Source organism: Alexandromys fortis, unplaced genomic scaffold (assembly GCF_014885135.2).
Source record: "Alexandromys fortis isolate MF-2015 unplaced genomic scaffold, M_Fortis_MF-2015_v1.1 scaffold_56, whole genome shotgun sequence".
Classification (NCBI taxonomy): domain Eukaryota; kingdom Metazoa; phylum Chordata; class Mammalia; order Rodentia; family Cricetidae; genus Alexandromys; species Alexandromys fortis.
In genome coordinates, this window is record NW_026067935.1 from 3,178,813 (window position 1) to 3,205,674 (window position 26,862).

A 26,862-nucleotide genomic window follows, 5' to 3' on the forward strand; every position below is an offset into this window, starting at 1 on the left:
TCTTTCCTTTTTCTTTTTTTCTTTTCCTGTAGAAAAGCAAAAGACCCAGGATGTGCCTTCAAAGTTGAAACGAGGACAGTACAGGTGCCGAGTCCACACACACACACACACACACACACACACACACACACACACACCATGCCTTCCAGAGTCTGGCACTTTCTTTGCCTGTGTGGCTGCATTGTTCCTCCCTAGCTGCTCCTCCTAGCTGCTCGCTTTAGCACAGGCGGTCATTCCATATCCTGTTTACGGTAGCGCAGCCCAGCTGGAATTCGGCAAGAGGGCACTGGAAACACGGAGTGCTGATGTGGGGAGATCCCATTGAAAGACCCCAGGCTGACATCCCCACACCCCAGGGACCTCCTGTCACGGTCTGGGGTCCCACCGTTGTCTGGAGTCTTGTGACTTAGTCAGCACTTGCCCTCAGTTCCCTAGGCAAGAGGGAAGAGGGCCCAGGCTGAATTCAAGGTCCTAGCCTCCATCCTGGGGGCCATCCAATCATCTTCCAGGCTTCCTGTGATGTGATACAGGTGGGCGGGACCTGCGGGCCTCTTTTGGCAAGTGTCCCTCAGCTGCACCCATGAGGAGTGACTTGTTTTGATAAAACACATTCAAAGCCTCTCTAGGGCTTATTAGCATGCCAGTCACAACCTGGGCCCCCACATGTTCATCAGGACCCCAAGATGGGCTGCAGATCAAGATCTTATCAAAAATGCTGCCAGTTCCACTCAGTTGACAGTCCTGGCTTTTCCGTTTCTTCTTTGTGAACTGGCAATGACAGGCAAAGGTCACTCTGAAGGCAGGAGAAAGGTCTGCCCTGTTGGATGCTTAAAAATTAGCTTCCAGAAGTCATAAAAGCAGTTCTCGGAAGACTTGCCCAGAGGCCCCTGAGATGCACCTCCATCACCTGCACTGAGCTGTAAGCACATCTGGGACAGAACCCTAAACTCACTTTCAGGAGTGAGCTACAAGCCCATCCGGGATGGAGCTGTAAACACTTTTGGAACTGTGTCCGCCACACATGAGAGTTGGGGGTGGAGATGCTCCTGGGGACTCAGGGATTTCAGCAGTCCAGGACTGGGTCCCATCTTTCAGCATCTACCCAGAGCTGAGTACCCAGTGGTTATTGGGACAGACGTGGGAAGCACAGACTTCAACCGTTTAATCCTCCAAGCTGGCCTCCAGCTTCCCGATGAGGCGCTGGTAAGTGTCTCTCTCCACTTGCCAGGAGTGGTATGTCCTCACGTACTCCCTTCCATTGGTCACGATTTCCTTCTCCAGCACGGGATCACTGACCAGTCTCTTTGCCAACTGAATGAACTCCTGGAAGACAAAAAGTGGATGAGAAACATGCCTGAGTGATGAGCGGAAGGGAACCTTAGGAGCTGTCTGAAAGCCTGTATCTGCACCAGTTCCCGGTCATTCTCCCATCCCATCCCCCGTCACTACCACCCCTGCCCCGCATCTGCCTCACAGTCTAAAGAAACAGTGCTTTCAATGGGATATCAGAATAGCGCAAGCACTGAGATTAAGACACACTGTGTATGTCAGGCTGGCAAGAAGGCTCAGTAGGTAAAGGTACCTGCCACCAAGGCTAAATACCTGAGTTCAATCCCCAGGACCCACCTGGTGGAAAGAGAGAACTGACTCCAATACATTGTCATTTGACCTCCATGTGTGCGCTGTGGCATGTTCACACCCACCCACCCACACACACACACAAAAAAAAAAAAATAAAAATAAAAATGTTAGTGTCTATATGTGTGTGGACACACAGATAAATATGTGTGCATGCACACACACACATGCATATGCCATATCTATAACCATATGCTCACACTGTTCTTGTGGTTTTGCAGTGAACAACTATAAGAAGCAGCATGCACACACACACACACACACACACACACACACACACACACACACCATTTGTGCCCATAAACACCTGCTGGAAACACCCAGGGAAAACCCTAGAGCTGTCAATCATGCCTCTTTCCAGTCTTCCTTAATCCAATAAGAATCATCCCTTGAGCCTATTTCTGCAGTGGGTGGTGCTTACACATAGACGCATAAGTGGGAGTGAGGGAGGGACAAGAGGGGGCAAGTGGGGAGTATGCTCTAAATGCATTAAATATATATAATTAATATATGCCAATGAAAGAACTTTTTTTTAAAATCCCATCTCCTTTCTTTGCAGTGATAGAAGCTGTGATTTCTTTGCTTTTCTTACGGCCCCAGCCAGAGACCATTGCCTCACAGTGGGTACAAAGAGCCTCATACTTGGGCACCCCTAGCGCAGAAGGGCGCTCTGGGATTCAGGGTGAAATCTGTGTTTGAGTTCCGCATTGCATTACTCAGTGTCTGCCTTCCAACATGCTAGTTCCCACCTCTGAGTTCACCCCATCACCTGTGAAGGAGCAAAGGCCACCATCCCCGCAGGCTGAGTGCCGAGCCTGGGAAGACCCTGGGTTTTTGTTTTCTCGCCTCGGCTCCTGTAGCTTCCCGTCGGACCATGTGTGTATTATTAACCGATGCATTGAGAGGCTCCTGCTGACCAAGCCTTCATTTCAAAGCCTTTCATAATTAGGACATTAAGATGAATCCTGATATCAAAGTTTGTTTAGGGAGAAGAGGGGAGTACACGTTATTTATTATGCTTGCCTGGAATTCTCAGGAGGGTTGAGGCAGGAAGCTGGCTTAAGTTCCCAAACTCCCCTTCCTGAAGTTGGCACGGAGGCTTGCACATGGCCCTCAACTGACAGCCACAGTTGCTACAGAATGTCACGCTGATGGGGCTGGGGCAATGGCTCAGTTAGGAAAGTGCTTGCCTTGTAAACATGAGGACCTGAGTTCCATCCCCAGCATCCTATATAGCAAGGGACTTCCATGTGGCGGCACACACTTTTAGTCTCAGTGCTAGAGAGGCAGAGACGGGTGGATCTCTGGGGCTCAATGGTCAGCCAGCCTAGCCTACTTGTGAATTCTAAGCCTGGCATAACAAAAAACAAGCAATCGGGTGCAGTGGGATGCAGTGTCTGGGGAACAGCAGGGAAGGTTATCCTCTGGCCTCCATATGCACCCCAGCACCGCATGCATACTTGTGCCCACAAGACACACATATACACACATACATACACACATACATACACACACACACACTCAGACTCTCATGCAAAAAGTCAAACACATTTAATTACTATTATTCTCTTACTCCCTCAGCTCAGGTAAACTCCAACCAGAAGACAGTGCCTGAGACTTTACTGTCAAGTAGGAACGTCCACAATATTCTCAAAATTATTGTTAATTAAATGTTGAATGCCTTTTATAGCTGGCAATATAAATAGCAACATTTATGTGGGTGGGATTTTATTTTTATGTACTATGTACACATTTTCTAGTAAATTGGTGCTCTTTTCACCATAAAAACATAACATATTTATTTTCACCGCGTGGCAGAACAGCATTCTTATTAAAATAATTTGAGGGGCTTAGCACTCGGGAATATTACTTTATGACATCGGCCATATCTGTGATTTATCTAATGTGAAGGATTGGGCTAAAGCGGGGACTTTTGCTTACTATCGCTACAAAATGCAGGGCAATTTTAGAGCAAAATCCTGAATGATGGGGGATAGGCTCTGATAAAGCACCCATTTACTTATTTATTTATGTATTTACTCACTCAGCAATGACGTCTGGGAAAAGAGGGTTTGAAGCAAGAAAGATTAGGAGCTAGAAATCAGATGGACCTTACAACTGCCTTAATGAGAACATGAAAAAAGATGGAAAGAAGAGAAATAGCCAGATCAAGAAGAAAGGAAGAAAGAAAGAAAGAAAGAAAGAAAGAAAGAAAGAAAGAAAGAAAGAAAGAGAAAGAAAGAAAAAAGAAAAGAAAAGAAAATCTTAGTCTTACAGTGACCATCTACTGAGCCAGGATATTGTCCCTGTGCGCAGATGAGCTACCTGCCACTCATCCATTGGATCTTGATCAAGGACTGTCTGCAAAGTTGGCTGCCACCGGCCCTCCAGCCCTTATGCAAGGGTCTTTACATTGTAGCATCTGTCACTCCTCCCTGTTGGAGTCAAGGCCCTATTTCCCCTCCCCATAACTGCAGTGGACAAGCCTGGGCTCTTGCTTTCAACAGCATGGTGTGTCAGAAATGATGCTGTTTTTGACTTGCAGGCAAAGCTTTGAAGAAAGAAACCTTAGAAGATTTTAGAAGTAAAATCTAGCTTTAGTTTCTTTTCTGCTCTCTCAAGTCTCCTTGGAAAATGATGCAGAAAGATGCTTGGGGCAGCCTCACTGAGGATGAGACACCAAGGACAGAATCAAGGCCAATGCAAGAGGAACACCATCTTGTAAGTAAGTGCTGGGTGGTTACCCAGCCCCTGCACAACTATGACACAAGTTGACTCATGGGTCTGGCAAATGGCCCCCACTGGACTAGCAGAAGTGTCTCAATGGGACCCAGCTGCTTAATCAGCCACAAACACCCCAGCCTGCAGACCAGCACTTACTTTTTCCTTCCTCTCAGATGAAATGACCACCTTCTAGTGTAATGCGGTCCAGGGAGACAACTTAGACCCAGCACCCATGGATGGCCCGATCTGTCCACACTGACTATGGGGCTGTGGCTTGCCAACCCATTTCCTTGACTCAAGGAGAGAATAACCCTGAGAGTCACTCCCAACCAGCAGGAGCCATGGCAAAGGTCAGGAGCAAGAATGCCTTTGACTGGTCCACACTCCATGGCCTCCCGTAAGTCCAGGCTATGTAGGCGATATCAGACTGCATGTCTGAAACCTACCAGGAGCCACCACACCAAACAGACCAAAAAACTATGAAGCAAGAACCCCAGAAAAACATCTGTGGAGTGCACACCTAAATCGGGGCAAAGTCATTCAGCCTGGAGCAGTCACAGGTCCCACACAGCTGTCACCCCAGAGCACACCCAAGTGCAGACTTAAACAGGTTAAGTGACTTTTGAGAGAGGTGCTCTCTCTTGGACCTATATTGCACTCTTGAAAGCCACTAGCGGAGATCAGGAAAAGGCAGAGCAGCTGCACGCACTGAGACAATTCAAATAAAAACCATGTACAAAAACCCACTGCTTCAGAGAGCTCAGAAGTGAGCGGCATTATGGATGCTTATAAATCAGCCTTGGGAAAACCATATGCCACCCATCCCCAGTGAGCAGCCAGTAGTGACTTAAGTCACTCAGAAACACAAAGGACACAGCCAACTAAATACAATGAAGGTGCAGACCAGAGCCGCCTCCAAGGTTGCAGGTGTGCAAAGCCTGGCTCAGACAACTGCAGAAAGTTGTTTGTTTTTATGTGATACAAACAAGCATTGTTTATCTTCAGATAAGACAGCTTGAAGTTTACTTTCTTTCCACATCAGACTCTGTTGCTGGTAGATACTGTATCCTTTCTTTCTTTAAACTAACTCACTGAAATTAGTAGCACATGATTTCCGGGGTCATCCACTGAGCTATGAGCAACCTCCCAGTAGCTGCAAACTCCCAGGAATGACTCTCCCTCTTCCACAGCCACAAACGGCCTATAGATTCTGAGCTAGGGCTGCAGCTTCGGGAACCCCCTACTCCATTTGTGCTGGAGTTTTGATTGGCTTGATACTGTGCAGATCTTATGCAGGTATGGCAGCTTGAACACAGAATGTCTTCTGCATCATCTTAGGCATTTGAGCACTTGCTCCCCAGGTGGTGATGCTGTTTAGGGAGGTTTAGCTGACGCAGTCTTGCTGGAGGAAGTAGATTACTGGGGGGCAGGCTTTGATATTAAAAAAAAAGACTCCACAAGCACTAATTTGCTCTCTGCTTCTTGATTACAGCCAAGGCTGCAGGCTCTCCACTTCCTCCACCTGCCCTGTGCACCATGCTGTCCACACCATTATGGACTCTAGCCCTTGAGAGCTGTGAGTCAAACATGAAATAAAACAACCTCTTTCTTCTCTAAGCTGCCTTGGCCATGATGTTTTAATCATAGCAACAGAAAACTAAGACACACATCCTGGCGAGACCATGGGTGGAACAACCCTGTCCTGCCCAGCAGGCAGCGTTCCACAGCCCTCCTCCTTAGCCAATGGCCCTGCCCTCCAGGAGCCTGGGGGCTGCTGAGATGCAGCTGGCTCCTTTACAGATAATTAAAAGAAGAAGTTCAAACCACAGGTCTGGGGTGCTATGGTGGGAACCTAGCCACTACCTGGACCAAGGAGAGCTCTTCAGCAAAGGAGCTAGCATGGGAATGGCCTTCTGTGCAGAGACCAGCCCCTGTGGGCCACAACCAGTGGATCTGGGCAGAGGAGGGCATGATGGGCACTAGGCAGGGCCCCCAGCCTGGCCTAGAAGTATATCACTCCCTGTATGTGATGGGAAGCACAGAGGGTTCTCAGATGTGCTGGGTGGAACTAAAATTTCAAATGTTTCAAACAGGTTTCTTTGGCTGCCCAGGGCCAGGAAAGGTGCTGCAATGGAAATGGCTGTTGAAATAAATAGCCCAGGTAGGACCAAGTGCTGCCTGGCTTTGGTTCTGTCTTGGAGACAAAGCCCATAGGAAACACAAGCAGAAGCACCAGGCAGGTGACTGAGCCTGCCTATAGTTCCCACCTTCCGCTCTAGTACTATCCTGCCCGTGACAGCCCAAGGGCATCCTCCAAGAGACACTTCAGACACCTGCTGATTTCCAGGGTACTCACCAGCCAGCACCTGCTCCCATAGAGCGACCCTGTTTTGCTCTGATTCAGGGATGCCATTGTATCTGCCACACACCTGGGTACCAAAGCTGTCCACCGACCTCTGTGCCTGGTGTAGGATCATGCAGTGGGATCGGCTGAGCTCTCACAGGGCACAGGCAAACTGCAAGAGTAAGGGAAGGGAACCATCCCTCTGGACCACACAACTGGCCCCTTCCCCAGGCTGCAAGTCTGTGTCCAACTCATCTTTTGTCTTAGCAATAATACTGACAAGAGCTTTTCTTGTTAGCAGGCGACTGTGCAGAAGCTGGGATGGTGGGGACACCATGGAGCTCACTGGAGAAACCATGCACCCTCTTTCCCTCATATTTTGTGACAATTCTTGACTAGAAGGATTCTCCTGATATTGCCCCTGATCCCCTGAGAGTTAGGCCCACGCTGAGCCCAGGTGATGGGTCCAGGCCTGTGCTAACCCCAGGTACAGCTTCTGTTTTCCTGAGGTATGAGCCCCATCCAGCCATACTCATCAAGCCCAGGCTCCAGGGGTCACTAGGGGTGACCAGACTGTGCCATCTGTCTCCAGCAAAGGGCAGGGGTGAGCCTCAGACAGGAAAAGTCTTGATGAAACTGGATAAGTAGGGGCTGAGAGAATTTACTGTGGGAGACTGCTAGGTGGGAAAGTGCCAGAATTCCTTCTGAAAGGAATGCAGAAGGGAGAGGGTAAAGGAGAGAGCAGAGGATGAAGGGATGGAGGAAGGGAGGGAGGATAGAGTCACAGAAGTAGAGGGAGGTGAGAGCAATGATCAGCACTTGTTTGGGGTGAGATGCGTGTGCTTACATGCATGCATGCATGAGTACATGTGTGTATATCCATTTCTGCATCTCTCCCCTGGGATTGACCACTAAGAACAGGAGATGGACTATAACAAGCCCTTTATAAGCATTAGCCACTGCCCCCACTAATATCCCAAAGTTGATTTCTCTACAGTTGTCTGAAGAGCAAATAGAAAACCTGCTAGGGAATAAGCGTGAGCCTCTTTTTGAAGAACGCAACCCTGGCAGAATATGAATCACTGCTTCTATTAAATGTCGTATGGATCTTAATTTTGAAGCTATAAAACTAAGCTATAAAAACACCCAGGAAAGTCACTGGACTCGTTTCTTCTTAAATGGAGAAATAACCAGATTGTTGAGGTAATGAGAAATCAATGCTGAGCGGGTTTGGAGAGCTTCGTTTAATTGAAATTTTCCAGAGGTGAAGTATACAAAAACAGAGATTATTCTGTGCCTACAACCATGAAATATGCTTAGTCATCAGCCTTTCAGGTGAAAAAGATAGCTATAAAGATATAAATAGAGATTAGATAGATATAAATATTAGATATAGATATATAGGCATGCGTAAACATATATAGATTTATGCATACATATATAGATATGCATATACATTAGATATAGAGAGAGATATTAGATATTAGATAGGCATAGACAGTTGAAGATACAGACATAGACAGAGAGAGATAAGTAGACACAGATGACCCAGTAGGCTCTCCTTGTAAGGTTCCCAAAGCAAACATCCTGTGATGCTTCAGTTTCTGTCACCTGGACCCAAACTAGTGTCACCTGGGGAAGAGGGACCCTCAACCGAGAAATTCTCGCCATCAGATTGGCCATCAGATTTTCTTGATTGTTGATTGATGTGGGAGGGTGCAGCCCACTATGGGTGGTGCCACTCCTGGGCAAGGTGATACTGGGTTGTATAGGAAAGCAGACTGCAGGCCAGGTGGTGATGGTGCACACCTTTAATCCCAGCGCTTGGGAGGCAGAGGTAAGGGGATCTCTGAGTTTGAAGCCAGCCTGGTCTACAGAGTGAGTTACAGGACAGCTAAGGATACACAGAGAAACCCTGTCTCGGAAAAGAAGAAAGGAAGGAAGGAAGGAAAAGAAGAAGAGAGGGAGGGAGGGAGGGAGGGAGGGAAGGAAGGAGGGAAGGAGGGAAGGAGGGAAGGAGGGAAGGAAAGCAGACTGAGCAAACCATGGGGACAAACCAGTAAGCAGTGGCCCTCTATGGTTCCTGTTTTGGCTCCTCCGTGGGTTACTGCTCTGAATTCCATCGATGACGGACTGTTACTGGGATGTGTAAGCCACATAAAACCTTTTCCTCCCCAGATTGATTTTGGCCGTGGCGCTTACCATGGCAATCAAAAACAAACTAATACAATCCTTTCCTTCCAGATTCCTCTCTATGCTCCCACAGGTAGCTGTCACAGGGATAAGGATGCGTGTTAGGGGGAGTACAGGTTTTGGTTTTCCCATTCTTATCAAGGAACAAGGGCTTAGGGGCAGGTCCTGTCTCAGGTGCTAGAGAACCACATAATGCAGAGGCCCAAATCCCAAAAGTGGGAATCCAAATCGTCTCCATTTCTCGACGGCAGAAATCACCCTGGAAGGCTGGCACTCTAAAGGGGTGGAGAAGAAGGTTGGAGACAGAAAGGCAGACACAAAACCAATGACGGAGTGCCCCGTTTCACACAGCTGTCACCGAGGATGAACTTCTGATCCTCCCAAATGCTGGATTTGTAGACACACACCACTATGTCCTGTTTCATGCATTGCTAGTACCTAAATCCACAGTTTCATGTGTGCTAGGCTGACAACCTACTAACTGAACCGCATCCCAACGTCTAAAATGATCCTCTTTCTAGAGGTCAATACAGCCACACACCCAGCTATGCTACATGGTCCATGGGTTGCCCTTGCCCTCCTCCTCCCTCAAGTTTCCATGGTGCCTGGCCAAATTCAATTTTTCTGTTCCCCAAACCAAGGCCCCTTTCTTCTGCTGCCTGTCCACTGGAGCTACTCTGAGCTCCCAGACTCTGCCCAAGGTTCCTGGCCATGTACCCCACCCCCTTACCCAGCCTCTACCTTCCCAATCTCTTTGAACTCTTCAGCCCTTCATCTCCAGCCCTACATGGAGAGATCAAGTTTCTTTATGTTCCCAATTAAGAAATAACAGCTAACGCAGAATGAGTAACTATATTTAGCCTGGATTCAAAGACCATTTTTGCGTACGCATTATTTATGTCCTATGCATTTCATATACATATTTTAACGCCCAGAGCTGGTGGTCTGGCAGAACAGTTCTTCTTAATAAATGAAATGCTGATTCTCATACATATTTGAATGCATATTTGAAATCACATTTGCCCTCCCTACAGCCAACCAGTGAGTGGCTAAAGTCTGAGTTCCACGGTGGTTGAGATGAATACAATGCCAGCCTTAAGTTCCTTAAAATTTGCATTATTTGTTTTTAAAGCATCCTATTCCGCCACACACCAGATAATGTCTGGTGGAGATGACGGGGGCAACAAAGTACGGGCAACATCCGTGTCTGGAACACCGTTTCAGAGTGTGAAGAATCGCAGCTCTCCCCGCCTAGAACAGGGAAGGCCTGCTGTTCTAAACATCCTCGCTAAAGCCAACGCGAAGACGCTGAGTTGAAACACATCTGCAAGTAAGTTCTGTAGTCGGGGTGCGGGGGTGGGGCTGTGTCTATGGCTCGTGGGGGCTGAGAGGGTTGACCTGAGAGGACCTGAACACAAGAGAGGCACAAGAGAGGCAGGGAGCTGTGCCTCCAGACCCCCGATGCACACAGCATCACAAGGCACCAGAAAGCCAGAGTCCCTTCTCTTCTGCTCCACCCTGCCCCAGACAACCATTTAAAAGAACACCTTTAAAAAAACATCTGGTTTTATTTATTTATTTATTTATTTATTTATTTATTTGTCTATTTGCTTGTTTATGTGAGGTTAGCCATGTTTTGCTTTTTTAGGCAAGGTGTCCTATAGCTCAGGCTGGTCTTGAACTAGTGCTATAGCAGGGGTTTGACCTTGAACTTCTGATCCTCCTTCTGAATGCTCTGTGACCGGTGTGCACTGCCAAGCCTGGCTTATGCATGCCAAGCAAGTCACTCAGCCACTGAGCTACAACAGTCAGGTCAGAGGTACCTGGATTTCTAAATGCTGCCTGTCCTTCCAGGGTGAGAACAGAAACCACAGAACTTGCCGGGCACCTTGGTGCACAGCAGGAGCTGAGAGGCTTGCGAGGAACCCAAATTTATGGCTATCCTTCATACAGACAAACAGAAATGGCACCAATGAGGCCAGTGTGGGGAAAGGACTCTCTTTACCTGAGGGGTTGTGAACAGCAGTCCCGTGACTCCGTGCTCTACCACAGCCGAGTTCCCAGGGATGTTCCTAGCCAGCACGGGAACTTCCAAATCCATCGCCTGGGAAGGTGGGAGGACAGAAGACGGGGGTTGTCACTCAAGAGTCAGACAAGGGGGCTGGAAGCTTGCTCAGGTGGTAAAGTGTTTGCCATGCGAGCATTAGGACCCCAGTTCGATCCCCGAGGCATCGTGTTAAACACATAACCACGCATGGCGGTGCATATCTATAATCTCAATCCCAGGTGTGGAGCTGGGGACCTGCAAGACAAGGGGATCCCTGGAGCTTACTGGCTAGCTGGTCTAGCCTCATTGTTAGACTCCAGGTTATGAAAGATTCTAGCTCAGAAAAACTAAAGTGGATGCGACTGAAGAGATGGTTCAGGGGTTACATGTGCTTGCTGCTTTTGCAGAAGATTGGAGTTCAGGTCCCGGCACCCAAGCTGGACTCTAGATCTGGGGATACAACCCCCTCTTCAGGTCACCATGGCCACTCCCACACATGTACACATATCCCCACATAAACACATAGGAGTATACATATTGGAAAGTAAAAATAAATCTTTTTTATTAAATGGCAAATTCTAAGCACAGACAAGCTCCGAGAATATGAACACACTGAGAAGCTGGTCCCAGTAGCACTGCAGCTGGCAAGGCCCTGCGCTAGACGTGTTTGGAAATGGGCATCCTCCTCCCATCCAGAGCAAATCCGCAGAGTGAGCAGGGAAAGACAGAGGAGGGGGTGAGCTTGGCGCTCGGGATAGACACACAAATATCAGAACACAAGACCCCACAGCCTCCCTCCAGAAACAGGCTCACCTGACCTCCCTAAACCAGCTCAACCTCCTCTTATGGGGTGGACGGAAGGCCCTATATGGCTCTTTCAAAATCTCTGCAGCCAGCCCCCCACCCTTATCAGAGCTATCTGGGGTTTATAGAAACAGTCCTTATGTTTCATGGCTGAGAAGTCATGAGAAACACCCAGACTTTGGGGACACACAGCTCACCTGCGTGTGTCTGGGGGGGGGGGGGCTTGCTCGTCAATTCTGGGTCACACCTGATAAACACTTCCCTCTCTGTATGTTCTCAAAGAGGGGTTTGCTTTGCTTGGATTCTGGTGACATGCATGACCGTCCTGAGGGATCACTGGTAGTGTGGGGAAATGACTGAAGACATAGGTCACACAGACGCACAGAACCGTGCAGAGGGTGTTTTAGGTGGGTGTTGGCCAGCAGCTGATGATACGGTTTTTCTACACCAAAGACTATACAGCCCCTTGCAAAAGTCCTCATCTCCTGCAGCATGCACATCCCAAATAAATGCCCTCAGCACATCTTTCCAGTTCTGACGCTCTCTCCCTCTCTGCCTCCCTCTCTCCATCCCATCCTCCCTCCCTCCTCCTCTCACACACTCTGACACAAAACGGCACAAGCATCTTGAAACCCTCTTCCAGGGTCCTTCAAGGTTCTCCAATCACCAGAGCCAGCGCTACCCGCTAAGGTCAAGCATTCTCCTCCTTGCTCTTAGCTTTTGAGCACAGCCCTCCTTTCACCCAGGGGGCAAAACCTGACCCAGAAGGTACGGTGTACGTCTGTGTACGACTGTATCTATGTTGGTGCTCCAAACAGGAACACCAGGAAATGAAGACCATCTTTCACATCCTTTGTGTGTGGAGGGGTACGTACGGGTGTGTAGAAGACAGAGGAAAGCGTGAAGTGGTTTTCCTCAGGAACTGTATCCCTCGTTGTTTTGAGACGGCATCTCTCACTGGCCTGGAGCTCACAGATTCTATTAGGCTGACTGTCCAGTGAGCCCGGGGGGGGGGGGTCTGCCTGTCTCCACTCTCCTCTGTCCCCAGCCCTGGGATAACACTTACAAGCAACCATGCTGGCTTTCCCTGTGTGTCCCGGGGATTGACCTTAGTGGGTAGTGCCAGGTTTAGTGATTGGAGGATCTTGAAGGACCCTGGAAGAGCGTTTCAAAACACTTGTGCCGTTTTGGTATCAGAGTGTGTGAGAGAGGAAGAGGGAAGGAAGGAGGGAGAGAGGGACAGAGAGAGCAAATACTTTACTGACTGAACCTTCTCCCCATCCCCTTCCTTTTAGGTAATTCTATGTGGGGCTCAAATCCACAATCTGCATAAATGGGAAATGCCTGGCAGGTTTTTAGCAATAACCAACCATCCAGTCGCTGAGCATCCGGCCGAGATTTGGTTTTTTTGAGTTTTCAGTGAGAGGCCTGCTTTTAGGCAAGGGGCATGTGTACTTGCCGGCACAGGAAAGCAGATTCAGAAAAGTCAAAAGGTCACCTCCCTGACCAGTTGATGGCACATGCTCTATGATTAACTACCCTGGCCATCTGAAGTAATTCTGACGAGAAAGACACGCTTATCCCTCCCGCTAAAATCAACCTCATTGAGAGCCCTCCGCCCAAAGGTTATTTTGACTTCTCAAAGGAACGCCGGCCAGCACCATCAACATTTCCAGGACATCAGGATTGCTAACAGCTGCCTTTTCTGTGAGTTAAGCGGAGGCTGAGAGCAATTCCTCTGCAGGAAAAGCTGGTATGCAGCTTAGAAAACCACTCAGCAGACTCCAGGCTTACGGCCTCTTCTTAAGAAATAGCAAGGGGGAAAACGTGTATTTACATACAGGAGAGCAACTGGCACCTGCTCTCCACTGGTTTCAAAGGTAGTTGCTGAGGGGACAGACTGCCGAGGCTGACACTTATCACAGGGCACAGGGAGAGCTGGCTTCTTGGCCAGACACAGAGATGACACAAAGCCATGTCACATACTTTCAGAGCAGTGGATGCAAATTCACACCAACCTGGGGTGGATTACAGCCACCTGCAATTCCAGCGCCAGGGTATCTGGACGCCCCCTTCTGGTCTTCTTCAGCCACTGCACTCACTTGCATATCTTTTTTTAAAAAAAGCAGAGAAGAGAAAGAAGAATAATCCAGTACCCCATCCTCAGCATCTGAGCTGCACCTACCTCCAGGATGGCGGCTGACATGCCCTCGGAGACTGAGCTGTTGACCAGCGCGAAGCAGCTCTTCACCACCGCGTGCAGGTCTTCCTGACACATCTCCCGGATCAGCCGCACCCCTGCAGCCCTGAAAGAACAGAGCAGGGTTGGCATGGTTGTTTCAGCCTGGCTCACTGTCCCACTCAAATTTATGTGAACAATTGAGACTGGGTCCCTTGTTCCTAGCAGAAAAAAAAATGCAATTTAAAAGATACATTGATCAGTTATCTCCAAAGAGTCTATAGACATCAGCCAAAAACAAGTCAGCTCCTTAAATTCTTCCAAATCTTTGTTAAGATTTTTTTAAATTATTTTTGAGACAAGGTTTTTCTGCAGTTTTGGAGTCTGTCCTGGCACTTGTTCTGTAGAACAGGCTGGCCTTGAACTCACGGAGATCCACCTGCCTCTGCCTCCTGAGTGCTGGCATTAAAGACAGGTGCTACCACAGCCCAGCTGATTAATTGATTAATTGATTGATTGATTTGATTTGATTTTTTTAAGGCAGGTTTTCTCTGTAGCTTTGGGGTCTGTCCTGGAACTAGCTCTTATAAACCAGGCTGGTCTCAAACTCACAGAGATTCGCCTGCCTCTGCCTCCTGAATGCTGGGATTAAAGGCGTGCGCCACCACAGCCCGGCTGATTTACAAATATCAGTGTTTGCCTGTCATTTTGCATGTGAACCATGTGACTACAGTGTTCACAGAGGCCAGAAGAGGGCATCAGATCCTCTGGAACTGGAATTATAGGTGATTGTGAGTCACACTATGGATGTTGGGAACTGAACCTGGGTCCTCTACATGAGCAGCCAGTACTCTGAACCAACTGAGCCTTCATCTGTCCCTAAATCTTTGTTATTTTACATTGGTTTTTTTGTTGTTGTTGTTGTTGTTATTATTTGTTTTTGTTTTTTTGTCAGTGTCATCAGTATCAAGTGATCTTCACTAAGCCAGGCATGGAGGCACATACCTAGAACCCCACCATGTAGGAGGCTTCTGATTCCAGTCCAGCCTGGGATATGCAGTGAGACAAAATGGTTTGCTCTGGCCTTTCCGCAGATGACTAGGGAGGTCGGGCATCTTACACTTCGAGTGCATCCATTTATTTGCCTGTACCTTGAGGCCCAAAGCATGACCTTGAGGGATCATAGGGAACTTTAAAGGATGCAGAACTGGCAACCCACTTAGAGCAGAGTCTACCATGGGCAAGGTGGGACTCGTGAACCACTCTGCCATTCACCATTCCTAGTGTGCAAGACGCCACCTGCCTGCCATGCCTACCTCCTCACCCGGTCTTTCACTTCCCTGGTAAACGCTGGATCCACCTGGAAAAAGAGAGGGACAAGAAACACTTAAAACCTCTGACCCTCGGGCTGGCACACGGCTCAGCGGATCAAGGCCCTTGCTGCAAAAGCCTGAGGACCTGGATCCAGAAACTCACAAGGTTGAAAGAGATAACTGACTCCCCAAAGTTGTCCTCTCACTTCCACACATGCGCCATGGCATGTACGCGCGCGCGCACACACACACACACACAGAGGATTTTTACATCCTGACCCTATAGGTGGACACCAGGCAGTGGAGCAGCTAACTAGCATGCATAAAGCCCCGGGTTCAATCAGTCCCCAACACTGAGTAAGCCAAGTGTGACAATGAAAACCCGCACTCTTCACACTTGGAAAGAGGCAAATGGATCAGGCATTCATCTGCTACGTGGCAAATTCCAGGCCAGCCTTGAATATTTAAAAGACCCTGCCTAGGGCTGGGGTGAACCTGATTTAAATCCGAGGCTACAGAGTATTAATGGGCTCCAAGCCCACCCAGTAGTTCAGAAAGGATAAATATAGGGGGAAAAAAAACAGAGGAACAGTCCAAGTCTAGCAGTTACACAATGAGGACAAGAACAGGAAGGAGCAGGGAGCACCTGAACTGTGTGCGCCACCTTCTGTGAGGGTTGAGTCCAGGGACACTACAGGACGTTAAAGGACAGTGGAGCAGTCCTAAGGACAGGACAATTTAAGTGCCCCATCCTTCAGAGGAAGGCTTGCTTTCTTAAACGATGCCGATGGAATCTGTCATAAAAGCAATCAAGAGGATGCAGGGGAAACCTCAGTAAGCCTCTGACAAAGTAGTTCACAGAATCAAAGTTTGTTTTTACCTAGGAGCCTTCTCAGAAATGCAGCTTGCAAATCAAGGACGCGCCCCCTCTGCCAATGAATAATGAAAATATGTTTACCCACAGGAGTGTAATTCCAGACACAAAGAGAAAGGACTAAATTGGGGAGCAACAGAAAAGAATCCAGAAAGCAGGAGCTAGCGCAGGAGTGGTGGTGCACACCTGTGTTACAGCCCTCCCCTCAGGTGTGGAGGCGGGAGGACAGAAGTTCAAGGTCAGACTGGCTCCGGAGTTCAAGGTCAGTTTGATTCGAGAGGCTGTCGAGTAGGACAGTCGTCCAGCTTGTTGATGCTTGCCACAAACCCCACACTGAGACGTCTGGCAAACTACATCAGGCAGACTGGCCCCTCAGTGTCTCCCGCCTGACTGCTAAAATGCTTTTGCAACAATAGAAAAAGCTCTCTTCAGCACAAAATTCTAGAGTCAGCAAGATGAAGATGGCTCAGTGGGTCAAGACGCTTGCCATCAAACCAGACCTGAGTTGGATCTCCAGGACCCACGTGGACCTTGGCTCATGTGCCTCCTCCAAAATAAATATGTAAATAAGTGTCTTTTTTTTTTTTTAATTAGAGCCCAGGAATGATGACATTCACCTTTAATTCCAGTACTTGGGAGGCAAAGGCAGGTGGGTGTCTCTCGTGAGAGCGAGGCAAACCTGGTCTACATAGTAAGTCATCTAGAGCTACAGAATGAGAGCCAGACTCACAGAAAAAAAAAAAGGGGGGGAAGAAGAAAAAAGAGGAAAAATAAAAAAGACTTATTTTAGGTGCGAGATGGCTCAATGACATCTGCATGCAACACATAAATAAAAAGACATCTTTTAACTTTTTTTTTTTTTTTAAATCCTAGACTTTGCTTCAAAGACACAGCAAGGGTGTGAACCCAGCTCAGGAAGGCAGGGTGCCAACAGCCCCTCCCAACACTGGCTCCAGCCGCCTGTGAGGAAAGTAAATCCAATTCCTGTTCTCATTGTGTTCTCATTTCCGCGTTGCCAATAGCCATCGTGAATTACAAGCATGCTGGCTAGCTGCAAGCAAACGCCAGGGCGGCCACTTCTAATGGCAGGTGATAGACTGCCTTCTCCCAGGAACTCGGTTTCACTTTCTCCTGAGAGAAGTGCTATATGGTGGTGCGCCTTGGATCCTTGAGACTGCTCAGATGCTTGCCCAGGATCCCAAAGGGCTGTTGTCCCTGTTAGGGTTGCTGATGTCCCTGGGGCCACTACATGCCTAGGAATCTGAAGGGCTACATCATATCAAACATGAATGCGTAAGAATTTGTAATTATTCCTAGGAAGATCTGTGCAGAGAGAGGCTCATAGTTACGAACAGCAAATCACTGCTATTTCGGCTCTTAATAATTAATACTCTGTAGCCACATAGGCTAGAAGAAAATGTGCCAAGTCCTTTAGAGTTGTTAAATTGGTTCTAGCAACAATGTTACTACCAAACACTTCCACCCAGGAGGACTGAGAGAAGTTGTGTAACTAACTTCACCAGGGTCCCAGAGCAGGAAAGCTATTGGACCAATGTTTCCACCTGGGCAGATTGCAAGTCAAGCAATCCTAGAAAGTTTGAGGGACAGAGGCTGGAGAGATGGCTCAGTTGGTAAATGATTGCCTTGTAACCATGAAGACCTCAGTTCAATCCCCAGAACCCACATTTTAAAAAGCCAGGTGTCAGGGCTGGAGAGATGGCTTTAGTGGCGAATAGCACTTGTTGCCCTTACAGAAGAATGGGTTCCCGGCATTCATACTGGGTAACACTCAAAACCATCATCTGTAACTCCAGTTCCATGGGATCTGGGCACTGTCTTCTGGCTCCCATGAACCCCTACGCTCAAGTGGTGATGATGTATCTTCACACACACACACACACACACACACACACACACACATACATACAGAGAGAGACTGAGATTTATATGTGTATGTATGTATGCATGTATGTATGTATAATTTAAACCTTAAAAATCAAGGTATTATAGTGTATGCTCATAATTCTAGCTTGGGGGATAGGGAGTAGAAGATACTTGACCCTTCCTGAAGAGTCTGCTTAGCCAGATCTCTGAGCCCCAGAACCATTAAAGATTCTGTATCAAAACAAAAGGTGGATGGCCCTCCATAGGAATGTGCACTAATTCAAGCACACATGCGGCTGGACACACACACAGAGTAAAGGCCCATGAAATTCCTGCCACCTTCCTCACTATTCCCCCTCTGGCCAACCTGTGTCCCAGCCTCCAGGATACAGTATCTCTGAAATGCTTTTAATCCCTGTTACTACCCAGACTAGAAGCACGACCACCTCCCCAACTATCCTGCTACCTGCCACGGAGGATCTCCATCTATAATAGCTCTGCCTCTTTCTTCTGCACCTCTGTCTCCTTTCCTGGATCCCATGCAGTGACTAGAACATCCCATGCATGAGAACTCCTTTGCCACTTCCCATTCTCGAGGCCTCAGGCTCCAAGTATCCTAAGCAACTAGATCTTATTACAACCCTCGCATGAAACCCTCCTTCTGGGCTGGCCAGATGGCTCAGTGGACAACTGTGCTTGCCACCGAGCACAGTGACTTAAGTTTGATCCCTGGGACAGCCCCATCCTCCCCACCCCAGAAAGCTGTCCTTTGACCTCTAGACACATGCACCATGTCATGTACATATGTACACACACAGATAAAAATCAACAAAAAGCTGCAAGCCTTTCATTCCACATGACTTCATGTTAACGTCATATGTGGGGGGAGGGCACTTCAGCCAGGTCATCTTTGCATCTTTACGAGCATGCTTTGGCTCTCTTGATGAACGATTCGGGGGAAAGATGATTTGTCAAGCAAACAAGCTGGTGCTCTGAGACGGCTGAGATGCAAAGCCGGTGCATAGCTAAGAAGCGAAGAGCGAGCCCTAAGATGAAACCACAATCAGCGCTGGGTTTCGCTGGGTTTACTTTCCACGTCAGTTCATTTTCAAATCTCTTAGTGAAGCCGAGTGGAACAAAACACGAGATAAAGAGCCAAGGAAGAGGGGATGCTGTTACTTAATGAAATTCTTAAAGGGGGAAAAAAAAACACCGAAAGCAGCAAGAGAAAAATTCTCATTTCCTCCTTCTAAGCTTGTTTATTTCCTAACAAAATATATTGTTTCAACTCTCTCGGGCTTAGAGGAAATAATCTTCACAGGAGAAGTTACCGGGCAAAGTCATTAAGCTGTCATGCCCAAAGCAAACGTTCTGGCCTCCAGCGCGCTTATCAAAGAGCCGGGAAAGGTCCTGTACAAGATGCCCTGTGAGCAGGAACACGTGCTTCTCTCAAACGGGGAAACTGAGAGATCAAAGGAGCATTATTGAAACTCCAAGCCGAGCTCAGAGCACCCTGCAGCTAGAACTGGATTTCAGCAGTCAGAGCAGGAAGGGACCATTGGCGACAAAGTTCTTTCCCTCCCTGTAGCCACAGGACACTACCCCAAGGACAAGAACTGTTCAAGTTTTCACTCATAGCGAACTGGGAGGCAGGGACTGCTGTCTCAGTCATTTCTGCTTTGCAGATGGGGAAACTGAGGCACGTGGTTAACTCAAGAGCAGCTAGGTAGCTTTCCCTGAAGTCAAAGAGAGCCATGACATCCTTCACCATACAGCCACATGGTACCTCAGCAGGCACCCGGCACCCACCTGCTACACACACATACATAATGCAGGTCAAACAGTCATATGCATAAGTGAAATAAATCTTGAAAATAAAATGTGTGTATGCATAAACAGTTTTGGATTTTGTTGTAACTGTCCTGTTCAGCCCCCATCTCATCCCGCCTGCCCATGGCTCAACCTCACTTCTCCCCCACTGAATAGGGTCTGATGGGTGGCCTCTCACATAGTGGCCCTGTCCCTATGAAATAGCAGCCTGACACTCTCCTGAGCCCTGAGCCTTGAGCCTGGAACACTAGCCAGGTCTAAGAGGCAAGGTGGGAGGGCCTCTTTTCTCCCCTTGAGTGACATTTATCACCATGGGGCGTACTGTGCTCATTTCAAGGCTCTTCAGCATCCCCCGTGATTTCTCCATTGAGCTCGTAAAATGTCCTCTGGCATGCTTTGAGCTGGGAACCTTTTATGGTACTTGTGGCAGGGGCATGTGAATAAACCTACTCAGTATCTTCACCAGAGTCTTCGGCATGATTGGGGCTACAAGGCAAAGGTAGTCACTGCCGAACTACACAGTGATTCCCCAGTAATAGCGGGGGTCTGCTTCGTGGGCCATGATCTAGCCAAGTTGATGCAACTTTGCAAAGAGGCATGGGAGATGACCTAGAAAAGCTAAATAAGTCCGGCAAGCATCCCACTTATACCAAAAGTGCTTATTGAGACGCCAGCTCTGCAGAGAGCAAAGGCAGAAATGGACCAAAAGAAAGTGCGCTCATATCGGGATCCAGACAGGAAGATTCAGGAGGCTTGGGGGTGGGGTGGGGTGGTATTAATGTATGCTGTAGCCATTAAAACAGGACATTTAATGTGTCCTGACACTTGGCCACTTGGCAAACTCACCTCATCAGCATGTGAGCCCCTAACACAACAGCAAATACTCCAAGTCAAGTACAAAATGGCTTAAATTTCCTCCTGTTCCAGACTCAGAGTGGTGATAAATTGGGTGCTTGACTGTGACCATTTTAGACGTGTGGAGGTTTTGAAATGGTAAAGAATGAGTTTGTAGAAAGAAGTCAGAAAAGAACATCTGAGAAGGACCCAACCTGAGCCAGCCCCAACCCTGGGGAATTTCATCTCAGGAGAAGCCACTGTGCAGGCTTCGGGAGGGAGTGCCACTGAACTGCCCCCAACAGATTGGCCTGTGGACAAGTCTGAGGGGTATTTTCTTGGTTGGTGATTGATGTAGGCAGGGTTCAACCCACTGTGGGTGGAATCACCCCTGGACAGGTGGGCCTAAGTCATATAGAAAAGCAAATTGAAGCCGGGCGATGGTGGCGCACACCTTTAATCCCAGCACTCAGGAGGCAGAGGCAGGCGGATCTCTGTGAGTTCGAGACCAGCCTGGTCTACAGAGCTAGTTCCAGGACAGGCTCCAAAGCCACAGAGAAACCCTGTCTCGAAAAACAAAAAAAAAAAAAAAAAAAAAAGGCAAATTGAGCAAGCCTGGAGGAGCAAGCCAATAAGCAGCGTTCCTCCATGGCCACTACTTTAGTTCCTGCCTTCCGGTTCCTGTACCGTTTGATTCCTGCCCTGGCTCCCCTTCTTGATGGATGGTGAGCTGTAAGCCACATGAACCCTTTCCCCGTCTAAATTGATTTTCCTTATGGTGTTTATCACAGGAACAGAAAACAAACTGGGGGGGGGGGGCTAGTATCAGAGAGTGGCATCTTGCCGCGACGGAGCTGACCAGGATGTTTTGGGGGAAGATTATGGAAGGATTTGGGAGCTTTGGGCTGAAGGGATGTTTGAGTCCTCAGACCTTGGTGGGCGGCTGTTGTAAAAGGCGGGAGGATAATGCTAAGAGCAGCGCAGACCTGGCTTACAGGTATCTGAGGGGAGTTTGGGAGTCTTTCAGAGACCCTATCAGGGCCATTCCTTCATGTGATGTTTTAAATTGCAAGCCTGGTTTCTGGTTTGCTGGGACTGAAAATTAAGCTGTGGTTAATGAGAGACCAGCACCATTCAGGAGGAATCTTCTAGAAGGCATTTCCTTGGGGCTGGCACACAGAAGCAGTGGTTCAGAAGGCTGCATCTCAAGCTAGCAGTCAAACTTAGTAAGGTGTATGGGGCTGGAGAGATGCCTTAGAGGTTAAGAGCACTGACTCCTCTTCCAAAGGTTCTGAGCTCAATTCCCAGCAACCACATGGTGGCTCACAAACATCTGTAGTGAGATCTGGTGCTGTATTCTGACCTGCATGTGGGTGAAATATTATATATATAACAAATAAAACTTTAAAAAAAATTTTAAAAACTTAGTAAGGTGTGGAAATCCCCTACATGGATCTGGTTTGAGGGTATAGAGGGTGAGAGGACCCTATGGCAGGCAGGGCTGGAGTCCCTTCAGAAAGGTCAGGAGGTCATTGTTGGAGTGATAGCTGCAGCTGTAGTGGAGGCTTCAGGCTTGAAGGGGTCGTGGAAAGAATCTGAGGCTTGACGCCATGGGGGCAGAGGTAGAATATCTGAAGGGAGCCCAGGAAGAAGATAACTGGTCAAGGTGCAGCCTCAATTGCATGGGTGACCCCAGGACTGAGAGGCTCAAGGAGAGAAGCTAAGCATTGGCAATGGGAGAGATCTCTAGTGAGAGTGAAGCTTTAGTTTCAGGGATGACGTCAGAATACTGGAGATGCCAGATAAAGGAGTGACCACTGGGAACAGTGACAGGTGTGGGGTGACGCTACCCTGAGCAATGCAGGACAGGCAATGTGTGCTGTGGTGGCAGAACCAGAGGGCTGGGACTATCCAAGCCCTTTGGAGCCTGGTTCATGACGGAGTCCCAGATGTCGGGCACTGAACGGCTTATACTGTTAGAGTTTGGTTTTGCTTTGGTCTGATTCTAACTATGCCCTGGTTCTCCCCTTCTGAAATAAGAAGTGTGTAACTTATTTTGGGTTTTATAGGAAGCCACCGTTAAGAGGCATTGAACTTTTAAAGTGTTGGGATTTTTCTGAAGACTGTGGGACCTCTCATGTTATACTGTGTATTAGGTCACTAGACTAACAAGAGGTCTCTTCTCACTGTGGGCTCTGACATGGCTGCACAGATTCTAGCCCTTGACTGTGCATGTATGTATGTATGTATGTATGTATGTATGTATGTATATTTTAAATTTGGCTGCACACGTAGCACTGGACAACATCTGGAAATTGTTTCTCTCCCATTAAGTGGATCCCTATGACTGAAATCAAGCCAACAGGCTTAGCAGCAAGCACCCTTCCCCACTTCACCCACGGAGCCATTTTACCAGCCCCTCCCCATCTTGGTTATCTTTATTAGCATCTCTGCCCTCATTCTAAGTAAACACAATGCTTCCCAAAGGCTGTAAGAAAACAGAGAACAGCTGTGCGTGCTGGGAAGGCCCACGGGGCGCTAGAATAAATAAGACAAATGGACGAGGCTCTGAGAAGTTGTAGAAAGTGGTCGCTAGGTTCTGGGGGCAAGTTTCTAAACCAGTGAGTGAAAGTGAGACCGGCTGATTGATGCTGTGGAGAATCCGTTTCCTCCTGGATGGAGGTGGGAGGCTTAGGAAAGACACAACAGGGCTCACTGAGCCCCCTGAGGTCCCAGAAGCAGGGAAGTGGTAACCAGGGAAGAGGAGACTCTTCAGGGGAACTATCTGCAAGTTGGGCAGGAAGCCCCAGGGATGCGTCATCACCCAGGCTGGGTGGAGGGGTTTGGTGTTGTTATTAGCCTTTGAGTCACCCATGGTCCTGCCAGTAACACCAATAATTTCCCTGGTTCACCAAGATGGACTTATATATATTGATTTTCTAGGTTTGTGGATACCCTTTCTGTCGGTGTCAGTTAGCAAACACTCCCAGCTGGCTTCTCACCACCTGGCCTAACAAAACAAGGAGATGGAAGAGGTGGCTCACACTGCACAGATGAGAATTCCACTCAGCACCACAGAGGGTTGATGCCGTAGCTCTGATAGGCTACTGCTGTGCTGTACTATAACTTGGGTGGACCCACACACGTAGCAGAGAGTCTCAGAGGCTAGAAGCCAGGATCAAGGCATCAGCAGGCTGAGCATTTCATGAGCTGCGCTTGCTGGTTCGTAGGTAGTGGCCTCTTGCTGCGTCCACACGCAATGAAAAAGTCAGGGCAACTCTCCGGGGCTTCTTCTATAAGGGCACTGATCACATTGACGAAGGCTTCCTCATTTCCTTAAAATAGCCGCCTCCCAGAGACTTCATCTTAGCACATTGCAAGACAGGATTTCAGCAGAGGAGTTTGGAGGGAGAGGTACACAGTGGGAATCCAAGAACAGAAGCCACATGAAGACAGAGTGGTAATGGCCATGCAGATCCCCTCGGGCTAGGAGCATGGAGTATACTTTGTTTTCCAAAGTGCTTGGGGCAAATAAAAGTCCATAGAGGCCAGTGGCTTGATCTGAAGCTGGGTTCCAGAGCAGTTCTGCAGTCACAGTTTGAGCAGTTAAAGGGTTCCAAAATATTTCGGACCATACATAGAGTTTGGCCTATATATTTTTAAATAAGTTTCTCTTTATATGAGCCACCAGTTTTCCCATAAGAATTATCTAATTAGTCTTTGCCACAGTAAATTAGTTTGAAGTAATTGCAATCTTTACAGTAAGTGGGCCATAAAGGTGAACAGCAGCTATAATCTTTAACTTTGATCTAACCCCCCCCCTTCTCTGACACATACACACACACACACACACACACACACACACACACACACACGGTTCTGGGAACTGAATCCAAAGCCTTGCATATACAAGTTTGACAAGTGTTCTACCTCTGAGATATGACTCAGGTGATTTTCATTTTTTAAATATTTTTACATATGCATGTTTTGCATGTATGTATGCATTGCATCACATGCGTGCAAAGCCTGAAGAGCCGGGTGAGGGTGTTGGACCCCTTGGAACTGAAGTTACAGATGTTCGTTAGCCACTTTGTGGGTGCAAGGAACTGAACCCAGGTCCTCTGGAAGAGCAGCCAGTGCTTTTAATGGCTGAGTCATCATTCCACCCCATGGTTTTCATTTTTTTAAAAATGCAAATTATGGGCCAAGGAGATAGCTCAGCAATAGAGGTGCTTACCACCAAGCCTGACACCTGAGTTCAATCCCTGGGACCCACATGGTAGAAAGACTCCCCAAGGCTGCTCTCTGACCTCTACATGTGTGCTGTAGATGCATGGCCACCCCTGCACTTGCCATATTAAACAGTAAAATATGATAAAAAGGCAAAAGTTACCTAAAGAAAAAAAATGCCTGGGTACATAGAAGAGGAACATAAACTAGTTTTAAAAAATGTATTATAAGTCAGTAAGAGAGAGACTGGAGAGCTGAGTCCACAGTGAGAGGGTGCACTGCCCTTACAGAGAACCTGAGTCCCATTCTGAGCACCCACACTGGGCACCTGACAAGCAAATGCTTTTGAATCCAGGTCTAGGGATACAATGCCCTCTGTTGGCCCCAGTAGGAACTGAACTCACACACAGGCATGCACACGCACGCTCACACACAAGCACACACACAAATAAGAAAACAAAATCAGTAGGAAAAAAGCAGCCACCAGCTAGGAATTCATAACACACGGACTCACCTCAGGACCTACAATCATCATGTAAACATTGGGCTCTTCTTGATGCCATTCTTGGGAAGAAAAGGAAAGAAAGAAAAGACTTTGAATAAAGGACCTGACGTGGCTTCAAGTCACAGCTGAGAAAACAATTCAGCTCAACTACAAATTTCTCCCCAGCATGCTTTGTGCTCTTAGGTCATTAAGCATTCACCCATGCTAACCAGGACTGATTTCACTTGGTTAGAATGCCCACGTGTGGTATTGTATGCTTTTACACGAAGATTTGTTTCTTTGGGAGCTGAAGCAATGGCTCAGCAGTTAAAAACATTTGCTACTCTTGCAGAGGATCCACATTTGGTTCCCAACACCCACATGGCAGCTCAACTCCAGTTCTGGGGTGGGGCAGTCCCACGCCCTCTTCTGGTATCCACAGGCACTGCACGCACATCATACACACACACACACACACACACACACACACACACACACACACAGAAAAATAAGGGGATCTTTATTTTTAAAATAGTGGTAGAATTTTAAACAAATCTTTTAGCTTTATAATTATTTCCAATTTTTCCGCCATCCTTCATACTCAAAGTTGCAAGTCTACACAGAGGTAGTTATCCAATAAATTACCCTTCTGGCTGTTTCCAAAGTGATGATCTAGAAATAGTTCTGCTTATGTGCCAAGAGAAAAAAAAGGAAAAGAAAGAAAGAAAAGTGGTCCCACCAGGCAAGATGGCTCGAGGTGTGATGCCAGCATTTCACTTAGGCATCTCAAGCAGGAGGACTGGGCATTCATGGCCAGTTGGGGCCATCCAGAAAGAACACAGGACCAAGCAAGGCATATCTCTATCCACAAATCCACATGACAAGGAAGGGAGACACTGGACCACATACCTGAGAACACGTCTACCAAGTACAGAGGGTCCTTCACGGGCCTGAGTCCACATATTACCAGGAACACGTACAGGTTGTCTGCATTTTGGTCAATCTCTGCAAAGTAAGAGCGGGAGCCACTTCAGTGGGGGTGGGGGAATACAGCTACGCAGCAGTAGTGACATCACTGTGCAGACCAGAGGTCCCCACGTTGGCTTTCTGACCCCTTGCATGTCCTCTGACTGCCTCGCCACACATGAGCTTCTCCAAGCATAGATAAACCCGAGTTTCACTCTCCCCGTGAAATGCAAGGTCTCTGCCGTAGAGAGGGAGGGATAGGGCCTGGGAGAGCTGCCCCAGCCACGAGTGATAGGAGTGAGCAGTCCCAGGAAGGACGTGGGCACAGTTCTAGTTGAGAAAAGTGTGAGTTCCTTGACGCAGCTAGAAAAGTGGCTTCTGGGTGAGCATGCTCACGAATTCACAGATGCACGCTAGGTATGAGCATATGTCCCCGGGAATAGGAAACACACACATCCATCTTGTCATCCTGTTGTTTTTTTCTGTATGTGCCAGCTGGATTTGTCAACTATACCTCA

The 26,862-nt window shown here is 48.0% G+C and overlaps 1 protein-coding gene across 2 annotated transcripts in view; it reads right to left on the minus strand.

The window, feature by feature from the left end:
* The window catches only part of Glt1d1 (glycosyltransferase 1 domain containing 1), a 65,559-nt gene continuing 38,697 nt past the window's right edge, over positions 1 to 26,862 (minus strand). For both annotated transcript variants that reach the window (XM_050146643.1, XM_050146642.1), the window contains exons 7-12: positions 26,288 to 26,383; positions 25,409 to 25,458; positions 15,246 to 15,289; positions 13,936 to 14,056; positions 10,905 to 11,003; positions 1 to 1,323 (exon numbers count right to left, since the gene is read on the minus strand). In XM_050146643.1, coding sequence (XP_050002600.1) covers positions 1,162 to 1,323; positions 10,905 to 11,003; positions 13,936 to 14,056; positions 15,246 to 15,289; positions 25,409 to 25,458; positions 26,288 to 26,383 — 572 coding nt within the window. In that variant the 3' untranslated portion in view covers positions 1 to 1,161. The remainder of the gene's footprint in view (positions 1,324 to 10,904; positions 11,004 to 13,935; positions 14,057 to 15,245; positions 15,290 to 25,408; positions 25,459 to 26,287; positions 26,384 to 26,862) is intronic.